Source organism: Myxocyprinus asiaticus, chromosome 46 (assembly GCF_019703515.2).
Source record: "Myxocyprinus asiaticus isolate MX2 ecotype Aquarium Trade chromosome 46, UBuf_Myxa_2, whole genome shotgun sequence".
Taxonomy (NCBI): domain Eukaryota; kingdom Metazoa; phylum Chordata; class Actinopteri; order Cypriniformes; family Catostomidae; genus Myxocyprinus; species Myxocyprinus asiaticus.
In genome coordinates, this window is record NC_059389.1 from 3,797,060 (window position 1) to 3,817,217 (window position 20,158).

The 20,158-nt window shown below is 36.9% G+C and overlaps 1 protein-coding gene across 1 annotated transcript; it reads right to left on the bottom strand.

The window, feature by feature from the left end:
- Window positions 1-2,958: 2,958 nt before the first annotated feature.
- LOC127435803 (cadherin-related family member 3-like) lies at window positions 2,959-5,914 on the bottom strand. The gene is made up of 5 exons (XM_051689515.1): window positions 5,778-5,914; window positions 4,040-4,053; window positions 3,907-3,932; window positions 3,403-3,451; window positions 2,959-3,272 (listed from the first exon to the last, which is right to left on the bottom strand). Exons 1-5 carry the CDS (start codon window positions 5,912-5,914, stop codon window positions 2,959-2,961), a joined length of 540 nt encoding a protein of 179 aa, XP_051545475.1.
- Window positions 5,915-20,158: the final 14,244 nt, after the last annotated feature.

The following is a 20,158-nucleotide window of genomic DNA, read 5'->3' on the forward strand; positions in this document are numbered from 1 at the left end:
CTCAGTCGACAGTATTTTGTGGCATAATGTTGATTACCACAATAAATAAATAAATACATTTTAGTCGTTCCTCATTGGTCTAAAAAAAGGCCAAAATCGCCACTTAAAATGAAAGTAAATGGAGCCAGTCAAATGTTAAAATTCACACCGTTTAAAAAGTAAGCAAAGTAAGATGTAAACATTATAAGTGTTAATGATTTTTTGTGTGATAAAAATTAGCGATTTTCTTGCGTTACAGTGTTTACCAGATTACAGGGTTAACGGCGTTACGCCATCATGACAAGAAAGTTGTACAATTCTATATAAGTTTACAAAGATAAGGTAAGAAAGCGATTATATCACACGAAAATCATATAATGTTTATTTTTGTGGCTAAACATTTGAAATAGTGTGTATGTTTATGGACTGGCCCCATATACTTCCATTGTAAGTGCCTTACTGTAACCGCAATTTTTTATTTTATTTTTTTAATAAACGAGAGAAGAGTTGAAATTATATTTTGTGGTAATCAACATTATGCTACCAATCTTGTCGATTGAGCTTAACTTGTATTGAATCCGAAATATTCCTTTAACATGGTTTGTTTGGACATATACTATGTTTATATCATGGTATTCTTTGAAGTGTCTTGGAGCACCAAGTAAATACCATAGAATATGAATATGGTAATCTTGTAGTAACATGTAAATTGCCTACCATAGTATATGAATGTGATAATCACATTGCGCCATGGTATATATATCAAAGTACCATGCTATTACCATGTTTTTGGGCACTATTATTTGAACTACCTTGGATTGTATATACCATGGTATATGAATATGGTAAACATACTAGAGGTCAACCGATAGTGGATTTAGCAGATACCGATAACTACGGTGGTGGGGAAAGCCGATAACAGATTAATCGGCTGATAGTTTTTAAAATCAGTTTGTAGAATGTCAAAAACATTTTTTATTATTTTATTTTTACTATGGCGGGCAAAGACAAAGAGTCCAAAATGAATAAAGTCTCAGATGCAGAACCAAAATCCCAATAATGACCAGGAAAAAATGATTTGGTGCATAACGTGGGACTTTTAAGTATAAAAAAGCACACAACACACCCGGGACTCTTATTTTGAAATGACAAAATGAATAAAAATCCATCAGCAACTATCGTCAGATTTTTGCCGATAACGATAGTTCCAAAAAGCAATTATCGGCACCGATTAATCGGTAAAACCGATATATCGGTCTACCTCTAAAACACAGTACTATGGTAAACATCAATCTACCGTGGTAAGGCCTACGTTGGAGTACCTTGTAAATACCATATACTGTAAAATGGATATGGTAATAATACAATACCATGGTAAATATCAAGGTACCATGCTATTACCATGTAAATACCATGGAATATGTTTATGGTAAGTACAGTACAATGTTAAATATCAAAATACCTTTTTTTGTGTTGGACATTATTCTTTGAGTAACATGTAAATACCATGGTATATGAAGATGGTAATCATCCAGTACCATGGTAATACCATCTGATACCACCACTGTACCATGGTACCACCACAGCACTTTTTGTAAGGGAGCTAAAATAGTGCAGTTACTCTTTATAATAATTTATTCCCAAAATAATAACAACAACAAACATCTCTGACGTAATTAGACTAAGCAGGTTGCTGGTTAATCCAGTTTTGACAGCAAATGTCGGCATTTTGAGCTGATTATGTTGATATTTTTAAATGTGAATTTCACTTTGGACAGGTTGGGGTATGAGTGCTTGACTTTATGGGAACAATTGGATTATGGTTATATAAAAGTATAAGGTCACATTCAGCCTCTCTCTTTCTACAGTTTGTGATGTTGTGTCACACATCTGTCATAATGAATGCAGCATTATCATAGACACTAAACAGTGATGGGTTCTTCACCTCAGATCAGAGAGAATCAGTAGAAATTGTTCTATCATTGGCATTCTAACTCACTGAATGTGTTTTGGAAATTCTTTAAAGAAATATGTCACCCAGAAAAATAGTAGCTCATACATTCTGCTTAGCAACGTCATGGTTTGGAATGACAAGGGAGTTAATATAATGACAAAAATGCAGAATAAAATCTTAAACTTATGGGAAACAAAAGGATGGGCTTGGTTATGAGAGTAACGTAAGACAAATGGCAGCAGAGCCACAAAAATTGTGACAATGCAGCCTTCGGTCTCACATGTATGCTTTAACCTTCCTACTGTATACATTTCGGTCATATTTGACCGAAATCACTTTTTCTGATGTAATAAAAATAGTGTCCCTTATCTAACCAGTACTTGGTGACTTTTCATCAACATGCCACCTGAACACACACACAAAATAGACTTGATTCGATAAGTCTAAGTGGTCGTAAAAAAAAAAGGGACACCTTTACTGTTCATGGTCAAAATTGACTAACCATAGGAAATGAATGGGAAAGACTAAAAAACAGCTTTGTAACACCAGGTCAGGTTTGACCGTAAGCATTATTTGACATTATTACAAAAAGTGACACTTCAAAACAGTAATAAACAACAACAAAAATGCTAAACTTTGACAAATAATAGTTTGATATTGTCTAAATATAAATCCAAATCCATAACTTGTGGTAAAATGTAAAATTACTACACAGTAGGTAGCTGCATAGAACACTGTCGCCATCTACTGGCTATTATTGTCATAACATGATTTTCAAGTCAAGTTATTTTTCTTTTTTCACCAGGTACTTTGGCCAGATCTGTTTAAAATTATTTACACTCACATGAGATGAAGACTCCAGTCATGAGTGGTCTAGAAAAAGCTGTTTTACTGTACATACTGTATGTACGGTCGCCCCTCATGGTGGCCGCCATGTTGAGATCACATGACCAGCTGAATTCTAAATGTCTTTAAAATGTCTTAGATTAGTTGTTTAGACTGATAGTTTAGAGCTATTTTTAGTCTTAGACCTCAGACATGTCACTAGATTTAGTCTTGTGAAACTGCTTTTTGTCTTTGAGCGATACACTCTCATTACTCGTGCTCATGCTTGACAGGCACTTCATTCTTCTCTGTGATTGGCCAGAGCCGGCTGTCTCGCCTCTCTCCCTGACCAGTGGCTGCTCAGAGTTTGCGGGAGCCTCAGGATTGGCTGGCCTCCTTGAGATGACCAGTGTGCTGCTCTCTGGTTGGTTGAGCACGGGCTTGGACACAATAATGGCATCCTTCCATCGCCGGGCGCCAGATTTGCTGTTGTACTCGTAAACCCTTTTTGTCACTGAGAAAAGGTGCATGCTAATGCTTGGAAATGTTGACTATGAAGTTGAATATTTCAGTATTATATTACATATATTCAATAGATATAACTAACTATGCCTAATAGCCTTGTTATTTGTAAAATGTCTTACCTGGATCAACTTCCTCTCCATCAAACACTGTGTTAATTTGGGTCATTTCCTGTGGGAAAGGAACTACTGTTGCTGACTTTTTTATTGCTTCATTTAACATTCACATATGACAAGAGATATGAATGTGATTCCAAACCCACATGACATTATTTCTTCTGTGGAACACAAAATGAGGAATTTTTTGAGGATTGTTTTTAAGCTGTTCTTTTCCATACAATAAAGCATATACTGATATGCATATGTGTATATATATATATATATATATATATATATATATATATATATATATATATATATATATAAAACATGAATAAGGACTGTCATGCTCCAAAAATGACAAAAAAGGCACCATAAAAGTAGCCAATACAATTTTTGCACTATATTCCAAATCTTCTGAAGCCATTTGAAAGATCTACGTGAGAAACAGACCCTCCATCATAGCTCTTAAATTTCGTATAATATTTTTATGATCATATGAGTTTGTAAACACTGTAAACATCTTACCAGTAATATTTCCTTCTTTGGTGGAGCTGTTAAGCACAAAGAAATGAAAGTAAACAAACTTTACATTTCAAATAAGATGGACTTATCAACTTAATAGCTTAGTATTAATTAATTATAATCTGTTCATTCCTACCTTTATCTTGAATGCTGCAAGTTTAAAAGGAAGAAAACAAATTAATCTGATTTCGCTCTCAAAAGTGTCAAAAAATGCCCACAAATATAATATTAAATGGGATAGTTCACCCAAAAATTAAAATTCAGTCATTGTTTACTCACCCCTGTGTTGTTATAACCCTATACGACTTTCTTTCTTTTTCTTAACACAAAGGGAGAAATTGCTCAGTGATGTCATACAATGGCAGTTTATGGTGACCACCTCTTCAAGCTTCAAAAGAACACAAAAGTATAATTCAGAAGTCTAATAAATTATTCCATGAGACTCATGATTGTTATGAAAGTATATGATAAGATTTGGTGAGAAACAAACTGAAATCTAATGTATTATTTAGTGAAAATGTTCACTTACCAATGATCTCCTGTGTGCGTTCATGATAGGACACGAGAGCAGCAGTTCACGCAGCACCCTCGCGACATTGGAGCGTTCAAGAGAAAACTTGTTTGTTTATCTAAAAACAGTGACAACAGAACACAACACAGCTGCACACAAAACAGAGTACAGAACTGACTAAACATGTCTGAAGAGTTTGTGGTCGAAGAATTGATGCATTTCTATGCCCAGCCTTAATTTTTTTAAAGTTTTTGGACCGGTGCCAATTCACAGCGGACAGAGTTATCTGCGTGATGCCGAAAATAGAAAACAAGCGATCGATAGAATGTACCATCACTCGTCACTGCTGGTTAGGATAAAAACTCACTATAGAAAATATACCTTTTATCTCATGTCGTTTGCCGTCAGGTTTGGACACGGTGTGACTGTAGCCTCCTCTATGTTTCTGTTTGATTTCCGAATACTCAGTTTAAAAAAATAAGGCTGGGCATAGAAATGCATCAATTCTTGGACTACAAACTCTTCAGACATGTTTAGTAAGTTCTGTTCTCTGTTTTGTGTGCAGCTGTGTTGTGTTCTGTTGTCACTATCGCTGTGGAGGACCTGTTTTTAGATAAACAAAACGAGTTTTCATTTGAACACCCCAATGTCACGAGGGTGCTGCGTGAACTGCTCTCGTGCCCTATCGTGAACGCGCACAGGAGATCAACGGTCAGTGAACATTTTCACTAAATAATACATTAGATTTCAGTTTGTTTCTCATCAAATCTTATCGTATGCTTTCATAACAATCATGAGTCTCATGGATAAGACTTCTGAATTATACTTTTGTGTTCTTTTGAAGCTTGAAGAGGTGGTCACCATAAACTGCCATTGTATGACATCACTGAGCAATTTCTCCCTTTGTGTTCAGAAAAAGAAAGAAAGTCGTATAGGGTTATAACAACACAGGGGTGAGTAAACAATGACTGAATTTTCATTTTTGGGTGAACTAATCCTTTAAGGACGCAAAACGCCGCCATAATGAATTTCTCTATTTTCATATTTGTAACATCTGTCAGTACAATTTTATTCTGGACCTAGTTGTACATGTTATGTTATAAAATTAGTTGGTGTTGATTCAAATGCATGAGAAACAGCATATGAAATTTATTTTAAAGGATTGATTAAACTGATATATTTAAATAAATGCACAAAGCACAGTTTATTTTTGTATGGTAAGAAAAAATTACCCTGACAAAACACTAAAGGGAATTTTATTTTTTCCTAAATGGAAAAGTTAATTTCTGCCATTAGAACTGACAAAATGCAAGAAAATACAGATATTTTGAATCATGGCAAAGAATTTTGATATTGCACTCACAGCTGGTCCTCATCATGAATGTGTCTGGGCTCACAGCAGCTGCAGTCTTTGGTGGACAGGTATCTACAGCATCTGTACAGCAGGTATCCCAGCAAGCCAAGTACAAGGAGTGCACACAAAGCAACAATGAACCACATGTACCAGTCAGCTACATCAAATGTGTTCCTCTCAATGCTGATGTAAGTGATTCTTGGCTGTAAAGGGAAAATGTTGAATAAAGTTTTTTAAAAACAAAGTTTTTTTTAGTAGTTAAGGCATTGCAAGGTGGTTGCTATTGTGTTCTGAGTGGTGTTTAATGCATTGCTATGGGGTTGCTAGGGTGGTCTGGATGGTTGCTTACTTGCCTAAGTCAAATAGCCCACCCCATGTATCCATGTATGACTACAGAGAGCACTTCAATGTGAAACAAGCAAATCCTGGCCATTTAAGGCGATTTAGAAATCTCAGTCTGACTTTTTTAAAGTCCCTTTTGGGGGTAAGGACGTATTGTCACTTTAAACAAGTAGATATTACAGTTTTTCATACTTCCATTACAACTTATGGACAGTTTTGCTGCTTCCTTTGGTGATTGTTGTGCTGCACTGATAGACTGAACACCGGGGCAGGTGAATGCTCTGACATCACGATCGGCGTATATCTTCTCCCTCGTAATGAATATTATCCATAACAAACTAATTAAACATTACACATGATTGTCACTAGAGGGCGAAATGCAACTGTCGTATCCGCAGGTCAGAGACAGTGAAATGGGTGTTTTCGCCTGTCAGTCATTGATGCTCTATGGCAGTTTGGGCATACCAAGATGGCACCTCAAACACTTCCGGTGATGTCACCTCCTGCTGGCAGTTTACTGTTGCATCAGCGATCCAGTTCTATATATATATATATATATATATATATATATATATATATATATATATATATATATATATATATATATATATATATATATATATATATATATATATATATATATATATATATATATAAGTGGTTTAGAGTTAATTCAAATCTCTAACTTTAAGGATGAGCAATAGTTATTGATGCTTGTATAATGGTAGCCAGCTGATAGATAGCTATGCAATGTGTAAACCTCACTCTCCTGACCTCAAGAGGTGCACTAGCGACTGACGCTAGAGGCTGTATCCTTTAGCTTCCTTGTTAGCGCACCCGCCTCCCATGCCAGAGATGCCAGTTTGAGTCACGTACGGAGCAGGTAGGACAAGAGTGTCACAATGGTGCCGTGACCAGGATGGGAGTGAGGTTTAGGGGGGTGAGTGTAACGGTAGCCAGCTGATAGATAGCTGTGCAATGTATATAAACCTCACTCTCCTGACCTCAAGAGGTGCACTAGCGACTGACGCTAGAGGCTGTTTCCGGAGACGTGGGTTCGAGTCCCGTACGGAGCAGGTAGAACAGGAGCGTCACATTTGCCTTATCAAACACTTCTAATGACTGAAATAATGAGCTGTTTAAGGGTTTTAATGGGATAAAATCTGCTCAGTGTTTTATCAGTGACATCCAGGTCACTTATGATTGATATCAAGATTAAAAAAAATTCTTGTAATTTTGCAAATACACTCTCAGCAAGATTAAAATGTACATGTTTGAGCAAGATTTGAATCAGTAAGGTTTCCTGTTGCAATTGTGAAATATTACCACAGAGAACATTCAAGAACACAAATTTATCAGATTAAAACATACATAATTCTGATGTTTTTGTATTTTATTAATTTCAGTGCATAAAAGTTCTCATTTATGTTCTCAAGTACAGTATGTTGTTCCAAACCCATTTGACTTTCTTTCTTCAGTGGAATACAAAAGGAAATGTTTGGCTGAATCATAGCCTCAGTCACCATATATTTCATCGTACAAAAAAAATAAATAAATAAATAAATAAACTGCAATAAAAGTGAAAGGTAACTGAGGCTACTTTCTGCTCAACATCTCCTTTTGTTAAAGGATTAGTTTACCTAAAAATTAAATTTCAGTCATTGTTTACTCACCTCTGTGTTGTTATAACCCTATATGACTTTCTTTATTTTCTTAAGACAAAGAGAGAAATTGTGAAAAAATGTTGTGCTCAGTGATGTCATACAATGGCAGTTTATGGTGACCACCTCTTCAAGCTTCAAAAGAACACAAAAGTATAATTCAGAAGTCTAATAAATTATTCCATGAGACTCATGATTGTTATGAAAGTATACGATAAGATTTGGTGAGAAACAAACTGAAATCTAATGTATTATTTAGTGAAAATATTCACACCCGTTGATCTCCTGTGCACGTTCATGATAAGGTACGAGAGCAACAGTTCACGCAGCACCCTTGCGACATTGGGGCGTTCAAGTGAAAACTCGGGGTCGAATGATGTCAAAATTTGGTTTGTTTGGATAATATGAACCCTGTTTTCTGAACTCGGGTGCGCACCCACGAACCACACCCGGGTCTGCCTGAAAAAGTGGTCTGGGGAACGGTTCGCTGCTGATATGAACACTGTCATACAAAATCGCGGAAGTGAACCATTTGAGATGACGTATAATGCGTGTCTTTGCAGCTCGCTATTGCAAGAATTGTGGTATAATGCATTTCTCATACCTGCTTGTGTCCAAATAAATCCCTTTCAGAGAGCAGCTCACATTCTTCACATCTCTAGCAACGCATCCACGGCCTCGTGGCAGACAAACGTTAATATTTATCACATCATTGCACATTCAAAGCATCCACGGCAGACAGACACAAGTGTTCTTTTGTGCATGGCAAGTTCTGTGGTAAATCCAAAGAGACAAACTTTAATACTTCACTTAACTCAGTGACGTCTTCTTGAGTTGTTGCCTAGTAACAGTGGTAAACAGCTGCCGCTTGTACTCACGTTGATGACGTAATCGGACCATGGTTCAGACCCATATAACATGATGTGAACAAAGACCAGCAGGGGCAGTGGGAGGGGGAGGAAACGAACTTGGGTTCGGTCCAAGCAACTGAACCAAGTGTAAAAGCACCTTAAAAACAGGTCCTCCACAGTGATAGTGACAACAGAACACAACACAACTGCACACAAAACAGAGAACAGAACTTACTAAAAATGTCTGAAGAGTTTGTAGTCGAAGAATTGATGCATTTCTATGCCCAGCCTTATTTTTTTTTACGTTTTTGGACCAGTGCCAGTTCACAGCGGACGGAGTTACACGCACGATGCCGAAAATAGAAAACAAGCGATCGATAGAATGTACATCGCTCGTCACTGCTGGTTAGGATAAAAACTCACTATAGAAAATATACCTTTTATCTCATGTCGTTTGCTGTCAGGTTTGGACACGGTGAGACTGTGGCTGCCTGTAGCCTTCTCATGTTTTTATGTTTGATATTTGAATACTCCGTTCAACAAAATAAGGCTGGGCATAGAAATGCATCAATTCTTCGACTACAAAGTTCTCAGACATGTTTAATAAGTTCTGTTCTATGTTTTGTGTGCAGCTGTGTTGTGTTCTGTTGTCACTGTCGCTGTGGAGGACCTGTTTTTAGATAAACAAAACGAGTCTCGTGCCCTATCGTGAACACACACAGGAGATCAACGGTCAGTGAATATTTTCACTAAATAATACATTAGATTTCAGTTTGTTTCTCACCAAATCTTATCGTATACTTTCATAACAATCATGAGTCTCATGGAATAATTTATTAGACTTCTGAATTATACTTTTGTGTTCTTTTGAAGCTTGAAGAGGTGATCACCATAAACTGCCATTGTATGACATCACTGAGCAATTTCTCCCTTTGTGTTCAGAAAAAGAAAGAAAGTCATATAGTGTTATAACAACACAGGGATGAGTAAACAATGACTGAATTTTAATTTTAAAGACATGAAACGTTCCTCATACTCTCACACTTACAGTAGTTGTGGTCAGGACTGTAGTAAGGTCGGGGTCCACCACGCGGACGTTGATTACGATGGTTCCAGTCTGGACAGGAGCTCTGGCATCTCATCTGTCTGTCCTGAGGTTAGCATCAGAGATGAGCACAGTAAGACTGTATCTCCACAGTCTGTCCAACCCGTTACCGTAATCGAAAGGCTCCCTCAGTATTAGCCGTGTTACATTGGAGCCAGCGTTCGGCGAAAAGCCAAAGTGGTTGTTCACATTGGTTGATCCTGGGAGATGTTTAGAAAAATAAAAGGCGGATCACATTTCACGCCAAAATCAAAAATAGTGTATTTATTTATTTATTTATGAAGTCTAATTTTAGCACCATTAACAATTTTTTGCCTTGTGACATTTAACTTTTTTAAATGGATTTTTTTTTTTTTACATTAATTTAAACTTGAAAGTGTTTATATGTCAAAAATGATAAATATAAATAATCAATTTATATATATATATATATATATATATATATATATATATATATATATATATATATATATATATATATGAATTATTTATATTTATAATTTTTGATGTATAAACACTTTACAATTTAAATTATTATTTTACAGTAATGGAGGAGGAGGTCTCTTACAGGCATGACCTCAATATTTTGAAACCAAAATGTTAAAATCCAATGTTTTTTTTATTATTATTATGATGATCATTTTAAGCAGTTCACTGCAGTCCTAAAACCTCCATGTAGATCTATACTCAACTTTGAGATTGTTCACTGTTCAAAACATTGATCATGTATCTGAAACAAGTAATTCTGCCGTACCTAAGATTGTGTAGATGAATGAAGTTGGCGGAGAGTCTTTATCTGTGCAGTAGAGAGTAAAACCTTGAACGTTAGATCCAACACGCAGATCAGTCGGCATTACTAGATTCGTCTTATTAGGCCAACATAACAGAGGCTCATCGTTTGCTTCTGTGATGTTGATTGTGACCTGTGGAAGAAAACAATAAAATGTTTAGCAGATAAGAGGGAAAGAAAGATTTTAACCCTATAACTCTGTGTGTATCAAATATGATACACAACATTTGATGGCTCCTGTTTCACTCTCTGTTCAAGCTGACGAGCCAAATAACCTATGGTATGTTAGTTCACATGTTTATGGCACCATCTAGTGGTTATTTGTGGAAAAAAGTGGTTTCAATGTTTATATCGATCTATTTAAAATGGTTGCAGACTTGCGCGAAAAGTGACTCTTATGTTGGGATAAATGACAGCTTATTTTAATAAAGTAAAAGTGACAGTAAGGATTATATTGTTATTGATATTTTGAAGTTTGAGTGTAGTTTCTACTTCTTCAGTGTCAAGAGTGCTGCAACTCGTTTAGATTTTCAGTGAATAATGATGTGAATCTCATTACACTTTTGCAAATTCAATGACGTTCAGTTACGAAACACATGAGAACCAATGTCATTTGGTGTCACTGACGTCAAGCTTAGTACATTAAAATATTTGTGTGCGCTCATGAGATTTGAAAGCTGTGTTTGAGAGCTGTTTCTCGCACAAAGCTATCATATGGCTTCAAAAGACTTTAAATGCAGCACAAGAGTCGTATGGACTACTTTTGTGGTGCGTTTATTATGCTTTTTTTGACTTCTTTTGTGCTCCTCAGTCACACAGGTTTGAAATGACTTGACGGTTAGCAAATGATGGTGGGTGAACTATCCCTTTAATCATGATTATTTGTCCCTCTGTAGGGTCAATAATGTGTGTGTAACTTATAAAATGGCTAACCGTAGTAGTAGCAGATCGTGGTCTGACAGGATCCCCGTCAATCGCTCTGACGACCAGCGTGTGTGTTTGTGTGTCCTCGTAGTCTGGGTTTGTCAGTAGGGTGATGTGACCTAGTAAGGGGTCCAAGTGGAAAATTTGTCTCAGTGTTCCAGTTCCTCCACCGGAGACTATGGAGTAAAGGAGAGTTGTTGGTGGCAGGTCCCTGTCTGTGGCATTAACTGATCCAATCACAGCGCCTTTCAGGTTCAGACAGAGCAAACTTACACCATCCACTTATGTATATAGGTTGTTTAAGGAATAGTTAACCAAAAATGACAATTCTGTCAGTATTTACTCACCCTCATGTTATGCTTAACACGAATGCTGTTATTTTTAGCGAAGAATATTGAAGTAGCTCTTTTTCGTATAATGAAGCTCATGGTCAGTCAAGCACCAAAATCAGTAAAAACACCATAAAAGTAATCTTCTGAAGCACAACAGCTGTTAAAATTGAAATTTAAGTCATTGTTCACTGATAACCTTCCCTCTGGCAAAGTTCTGAAATATCATTTGTAATCAAGTTTTGATATGAAACCTGAGATAAGTTTGTTGTTGATTCTTGCATGTGACGTAACAGAACACGACGTACCAGTTCGAATATACAACGACATTTGGGAGCAGCAGTGGAGGGGAAATTTTTCTCAGAACAACAACCAACATTTTGGTCTGTTACTTGCATAAAACTGTTGCATGGCTTCAGAAGACTGTTACATGGCTTTTTGGAGCTTGGCAGCTACAATCACTATGAATTGTAGTTGTATAAAAAAATATATAGAAAAAATAGCAACAAATGGTTTTGTAAATATAACAGAATTTTCATTTTTGGTTGAACTATTCCTGTAATATTATTTAAAATTATAAATGTACAAACGTGCAAAACATAAACTTTTTCTTACTTCCTAGGAGTCATTGTTCCCGTTGAGATTATTGGGGTTTTCAAAGTCCAAGCTTCCGTTCAACTATATGGGCAAGATAAGAGAGATCTTGACATGAATGAAACAGGTCTGGTTCTGGAAGTAAAGATCCCGTTCATTTTTTCCATAGGGCAATTGATTATTAATTATAACTTACAAGCCTTAAAAGATAGAAAAAAAGTGTTTAATAGTGGAATTCCTGGTGAAGAACTACACTACCCATAACCCTAACGAGAGATCCACCAATCAGAGAATCGCAGCAAACAAAGTGCACCAAAAGAGCTCTGCAGCGACCGCCCACTTCCATAATGCACTGTGAATGATGCAACCAAGCTGCTCTCCCTACACTCTCAAACTACTTACATATTTGATTATATCAAATTTTAAATACATTTATTTTAACCTTATAATCATTATTTTTTAATTCGTAAGGTCATTTGCAATGCTTCATGGTATTGTAGTTCATTCCCTCATTAAACACGTTAAGTACACAGTCTTGTACTTTGTCTTTGTGTCTGATTTTCTGATTTAAGCGGCAAACCCTCTTTTGCCACTTTATATTTAAACGTATTTTAAGAATGTTTTTTTTTTGGCTGAAATGAAGATGTCCCATACAGGATGCCTATTATCCCATATTTAAGTGGCTAAGCACTATTTTCTGCTATATTTGTACACTATTTTGGCTGAAATAAAGAAGTTTCATAAGATTCTCATATTGTCCCATATTTTAGCGGCTAAACACTATTTTGCCGCTATGTACTCAATTTGGCCGAAATGAAGAAGTTCCGTATGAGACGCCTCTTGTCCTGTATTTTTGACCGAAATGAAGAAGTTTCGTAAGAGACGCCTATTGTCCCATATTTAAGTAGCTAAGCACTATTTTCTGCTATATTTGTACACTATCTTGGCCAAAATGAAGAAGTTCCGTACAGGACCCCTATTGTCCTGTATTTAAGTGGCTAAGCCCTACTTTTTCTGCTATATTTGCTCACTATTTCACCCTAAGTGTTGACGTTCTGTACGAGACACCTATTTTCCCATATTTTAGCGGCTAAACACTATTTTGCCGCTATGTACTCAATTTGGCAGTAATGAAGAAGTTCCGTATGAGACACCTCTTGTCCCGTATTTTTGGCTGAAATGAAGATGTCCCGTACAGGATGCCTATTGTCCCATATTTAAGCAGGAAAATGCTATTTTGCCACTATATTTGTTTTGGCTTAAATGAAGAAGTTCCGTTCGAGATGCCTATTTTCCCATATTTAAGCGGCGAAACGCTATTTTGCCACCTTATTTGCACGCTATTTTGACCGAAATAAAGAAGTTTCGTAAGAGACACCTATTATCCCATATTTAAGTGGCTAAGCACTATTTTCTGCTATATTTGTACACTATTTTGGCTGAAATAGAGAAGTTTCATAAGATTCTCATATTGTCCCATATTTTAGTGGCTAAACACTATTTTGCCGCTATGTACTCAATTTGGCAGAAATGAAGAAGTTCCGTATGAGACGCATCTTGTCCAGTATTTTTGGCCGAAAAATTCCCGTACAGGACGCCTATTGTCCTGTATTTAAGTGTCTATTTTTTCTGCTATATTTGCTCACTATTTTGGCCTAAATGTAGACGTTCTGTACATATTTAAGAGGCTAAACGCTATTTTGCCACTATATTTGTACACTATTTTCAAATACTTTTTTGCTTCATATCAAAGTTTGTAATGTTGTGATTCACCTCAGTGCTGGCTGGTTTGGTTCATGGCGTAGAACTCTGTTATGAAGGATTTTAGGAAAAAATGAATGGGAAAAATACTTCTGGTAACAAGATGGCTGAAAAAGATGCAATTAGATGCATTGGTTTCAGTAGAATCGACACCTTACAATAATCTGATTGAACATCAGTGCGAAGAGCTGGTTGCAGCCCACACAGGAGAGTCCAGTAAACACATGCTGTTTGAATTGCGGTTCCACGTCATTATCGGTACAAGTCACAGTAGCAATTAGAGCCCCCTTCGCCTCATTCTCAGCCATCACCCTTCTGTTCATAACCAAGACTGAAATGTACAACATTAATAGCACCTCAAAGTTAAATGAAAATTCTGTACCATAAATGTAGTCCGTGTGACTCGTGTGTAGTATTACAAGTTTTTTTAAGCCATACAATAGCTGGTGAGCAAATGACAGAATTTTCATTTTTTTGGGTGAACTATTCCTTAAAGCTCAAATGCAACTTTGTTTTGTCATTAGCCCCAGAGTTCAAAGCACTGAGCAGTGTTTAGCAACATCAGAAGGTCTACCTTTGGTTATCTGGGGTACAGACAGGGGCGTGATCATTGATGTCGGTCACGGTGATAATGAGGTTGATATTGTTGGTTAGCGGAGGTCCAGGCGGACAGAAGTTAGCCGTTACAATCACAGTTATGGCAGGATTCTCCCTTAGAGGTGACGAGTCTCTGTCCATCCTTTTAGTGACAGTGACCAATCCTGTATCTAAACACATTTTAAGATACATGAATTGTATGAATGAATGATGAATATATTTTCCAGGAAGTGATTGAAAGTTATTTTTTCAATGTTAAAATATTTTCTCATATCTCAGCTTAAAATGCATACACAAGTTAGCCAACTGTCCTGTATTAGCCGGGACATCCCGTATTTTGCCCAATTTAAAGACATTCTGTACAAGGCGCCTATTGTCCGGTATTTATGCAGCAAAACACTATTTTGCCACCATGTTCTTATGCTATTTTGTCTAAAATGAAGAAGTCCCATACAGGACACCTTTTGTTCCATATTTAAGTGGCAGAACACTATTTTGCCACTATGTTTGTATGCTTTTTTGGCCAAAATAAAGAAGTTCCGTAAGATACGCCTATTTTCCCGTATTTAAACGGTGAAACGCTATTTTGCCACTTTATTTGTATGCTATTTTGGCCGAAATAAAGAAGTTCCGTAAGATACGCCTATTTTCCCGTATTTAAACGGTGAAACGCTATTTTGCCACTTTATTTGTATGCTATTTTGGCCGAAATAAAGAAGTTCCGTAAGAGATGCCTACTGTCCCGTATTTAAACGGTGAAACGCTATTTTGCCACTTTATTTGTATGCTATTTTGGCCGAAATAAAGAAGTTCCGTAAGAGACGCCTACTGTCCCGTATTTAAACGGTGAAACGCTATTTTGCCACTTTATTTGTATGCTATTTTGGCCGAAATAAAGAAGTTCCGTAAGAGACGCCTACTGTCCCGTATTTAAACGGTGAAACGCTATTTTGCCACTTTATTTGTATGCTATTTTGGCCGAAATAAAGAAGTTCCGTAAGATACGCCTTCTGTCCCGTATTTAAACGGTGAAACGCTATTTTGCCACTTTATTTGTATGCTATTTTGGCCGAAATAAAGAAGTTCCGTAAGAGACGCCTTCTGTCCCGTATTTAAACGGTGAAACGCTATTTTGCCACTTTATTTGTATGCTATTTTGGCCGAAATAAAGAAGTTCCGTAAGATACGCCTACTGTCCCGTATTTAAACGGTGAAACGCTATTTTGCCACTTTATTTGTATGCTATTTTGGCCGAAATAAAGAAGTTCCGTAAGAGACGCCTACTGTCCCGTATTTAAGCGGTGAAACACTATTTTGCCACTTTATTTGTATGCTATTTTGGCCGAAATAAAGAAGTTCCGTAAGAGACGCCTATTGTCCCGTATTTAAGTGGCTAAACACTATTTTACACTACATTTGTATGTTTTTTTTTTTTTTTTTTTTTTTGGACGAAATAAAGAAGTTCCATAAGAGACGCCTATTTTCCCGTATTTAAGCGGCTAAACGCAATTTTTCCGCTATATTTGTATGCTATTTTGGCTGAAAATAAGAAGCTCCGTACAGGACGCCTATTGTCCTGTATTTAAGTGGCTAAACCCTATTTTTCTGCTGTATTTGCTCACTATTTTGGCCTAAATGCAGATGTTCTGTATGAGACACCTATTGTCCTGTATTTAAGCGGCGATATGCTATATTGCCGCTATATTTGTACACTATTTTGGCTGAAATGAAGACAGTCCCATTCAGGACACCTATCGTCCCGTATTTAAGCGGTGAAATGTCAAACAAATTACAAAATTTAAAAAATAAAAAATTCGACGGGCCTGGGTAGCTCAGCTGTCTACCACCCCTGGAGTCACGAGTTCGAATCCAGGGCTTGCTGAGTGACTCCAGTCAGGTCTCCTAAGCAACTAAATTGGCCCGGTTGCTAGGGAGGGTAGAGTCACATGGGGTAACCTCCTCGTGGTCACTATAATGTGGTTCGCTCTCGGTGAGGCGCCTGGTGAGTTGTGCGTGGATGCCGCGGAGAATAGCGTGAAGTGTCCACACACACTATGTATCCGCGGTAACGCGCTCAACAAGCCACGTGATAAGATGCGTGGATTGACCGTCTCAGACGCGGAGGCAACTGAGATTCGTCCTCCGCCACCCGGATTGAAGCGAGTCACTACGCCACCACGAGGACTTGGAGCGCATTGGGAATTGGGCATTCCAAATTGGGGAGAAAAAGGGGAGAAAATAAAAAATACAAATAAAAGATTCACAGCCAACCAGCTTAAGTACAAAACCTGTAACTTTAAATGTTAAGGTTATGAGGTCAATAGTAAACAGAATTGAACTAATAAATGTCAAACGTGTACAACGCTGTATGCCCAGGTAATTGTTTGTACTGATGGTGTAGGAGATGAATCCAGCATAGAAAGAAAATTCTGGAACTACAGCAGTGATGTTAGCCACGATATATCCGGGACTCGACTCCTCTGGTAGTGTAAAGGACGTTTTAGTGCTGAAAAAACAGAAACAATTTTTTACTTCACTGTTACCAGAAATATGAAGATTAAATGTTCATTAGAAATCACTGGCCCTTATGCACTTCAAGAAATGGGGTTTATCATCGTTTAGGTTTATTATCACGATGAAGAGAGGTTTCAGAGCTGTGTTGATTCCATCATGCACAGAAATGTTGAAGCTGTAGCTAAAGGGGAAAATATATAATAATTTATTATATATTTCCTATTTAATTAAATATAAAGTCTTATTTTATATGTAAATATTTAAGTAAATAAAATATTAAATTATTTATATTTTTTATTAAATAATGTATTAAAATTGGTCATATTTTTTGTAAGTAAAATGACGTATAATTCACATGGTTTACCTCCTAGGGTCTGTAAGGTAATCAAAAGGTTTTGTGGAGAAAACAGAACCTTTGGTGTTATCGATACTGAATGTGGGGTCAGCAGAAATCAGATGAAACTGATCAGAAAAAAACATAATCCATTATCTCATGCATTGGTTAATTCCAGATAAAATCATGCAGAATTGCATATTGAGTGAATCATACAGAGAGTGTTTTTTCTCCAGGGTCATAAACCACAGGCCGATAGATTTCTCTCGGAGGGGATTTTTCCACAATGTAGATGAAGTTAGCTGGGAAAACAATGTACTGGTATTGATTATTGCTCATATTATTTAATAGGCTTACTAATATTGATCAAGTTGATCTAAATGCTTGTATAAAGTAGTTATAGACGGAAATTACCAGCATCCCCCTATTACTGTGGCCGCTTGACCGATTGTCTCTATAGATATCGGTTTCAGCATACAGTAGATCATTAAGAAACCCATATTTGTTTAACAAGTTATAATACAATTATAAATATATTTCTAATACTGTCATCCAAGAACAAAGGAGGTTCATCCACATCCGTCAGGAGAACAGTAAGAGTCTGCAGGTCCGAATTCCGATCGCTGTCCACCACGAGAATTTGGAAAACAAATCGGTTTGTTGAACCCTCAAAATCCAAATTTGGTGAACCGTTCACAGTTACCTGTTTGAAGAAAGAAAAAATGACTGGATGGATTCATTTTAACCACATATATAAGTCCAAAAGCAGTTCAAACTGAGATTTTGTTCACAGTTTTGTACTCAAGAATTAGTCAGAATGATGAAAATAACTGAACAGTGTCAAGTTCTTTCTTTTTTAATGGATAAGGCACCTGGGCGTGGGTTGAATTCACCATAGACACTTTGAAGTCGTCAGTTAATGGGTTTGAATTGAGTATTTGAGGGAATCCAGCAGCGATGCTTACGCCTGCTCTGAGATTGACCTGGAAGCCAAACACTTCTGTACCCGGAGCGCTGTTCTCATTCAGTCGGACTGTGGCCGGAAGACCCACCAAAGTCAAACCTGACACGAAGCCTGAAAGACAGTTCATAAGAGACAATACGTCAAGGCTGAATGGACAAATAATCCAGTTAGGTATTAAAAGTAATTCACCAATGGTTATCCAGATGTAGTGAAGAATACTTAAATGAAGGAGAACATCCATAACGCCAATATCATGTTGTCTTGTTTGTCGGTTTGAGCTGATTTAAAGCCAAAGATGTGTTGCTAAGAATCTGTTGATGGAAACCCTCATGGCTTTTATGGCCAGTGACTTGGACTGGACACATTTCAGCAAGTTAGGACAGGTAGAGCTATCCATCAACCATGAATGTGTCATAACAATATACAAGCACTGTTAAAGGATTATTAGTGTGAGTGTCGTTGGTTCCAAAAGGGTCCGTATGGACATTTCAGTGGTTTTCTCATTTCTATGCTGTCTCTGCTCCAATACAATTAAACTCAATCAACAGCGTTTGTGTCATGATGTTGGTTACATCAAAAAGGAAATTTTGACATTTTGAAAAATAGCAAAAAAACATTACAATGGAAGTGAATGGGGCCAATCCATAAACGTAATAATTCACACTGTTTCAAAAGTATAGCCACAAGACGTGAACAATATACATGTTAACATGATTTTAGTGTGATAAAACCAGGGATTTACCAAGGGGTGGCATGAAACCCTTTGCACACCAAATGCAGATTTTCTGTGCGATTTCTCGCCGTGAGTAACAATGGATTCCTATGAAGCTAATTCACATCTGGAGTGAACGTTTGTGCGCCAACAAAGCAAAGGATTTTTTTTTTACAGTGAGTGTGCTGATTTTTTTCTTGGCTGAGCGATGAAATGCCCTGACCAATAAAATATGAGCAAGAAATCGTGGCAAAAATTCACATTTGGTGTGCAAAGGGCTTTAAGGTGGGCTACTGTTTATTTATTTTTTCAGACTGGGAGATTCCCCTCCTTGATAGGAGTTGGTCCCTCTATCGTGTTTCAGTGTCGGTCTGGGAGGGCACAAGGAAAATCTAGTTAAATTGGTTGCTCTGGTTATAGCATGTCTTTTAAGGGGAATTATGACTATGGCACATCGGATTCTCCTCAGTACTTCTAAGTGCACATAAATCTGCACTTTTGTAAAGTACCATTGAGGAAAATTGCTTAAATTTAACAGGCTCCAAGTTCACCAGAGGTAACACTAATTACCCTAATGGTGACTTCACAAAAATTACAACTATCAACCAGCTACAACAAAACAACAACAATAGTCACCCAAAAATTATTAGATATGTTCACCCGAAAATGAAAATTCAGTCATTGTTTACTCACCCCTGTGTTGTAACACTATATGACTTTCTTTCTTTTTCTTAACTCAAAGGGAGAAATTGTGAAAAATGTTGTGTTCAGTGATGTCATACAATGGCAGTTTATGGTGACCACCTCTTCAAGCTTCAAAAGAACACAAAAGTATAATTCAGAAGTCTAATAAATTATTCATGAGACTCATGATTGTTATGAAAGTATATGATAAGATTTGGTGAGAAACAA

What these genes read in the sequence shown, in the direction of transcription:
- LOC127435803 (XM_051689515.1), bottom strand. Translation starts at nt 5,914, where the DNA reads ATGTGGTTCATTGTTGCTTTGTGTGCACTCCTTGTACTTGGCTTGCTG. An exon ending in CAAAGAAGGAAATATTACTG is followed by an intron (nt 3,452 to 3,906) that starts GTAAGATGTTTA and finishes CCTTTCCCACAG; the next exon opens with GAAATGACCCAAATTAACAC. An exon ending in TGGAGAGGAAGTTGATCCAG is followed by an intron (nt 3,273 to 3,402) that starts GTAAGACATTTT and finishes ACCTTTTCTCAG; the next exon opens with TGACAAAAAGGGTTTACGAG.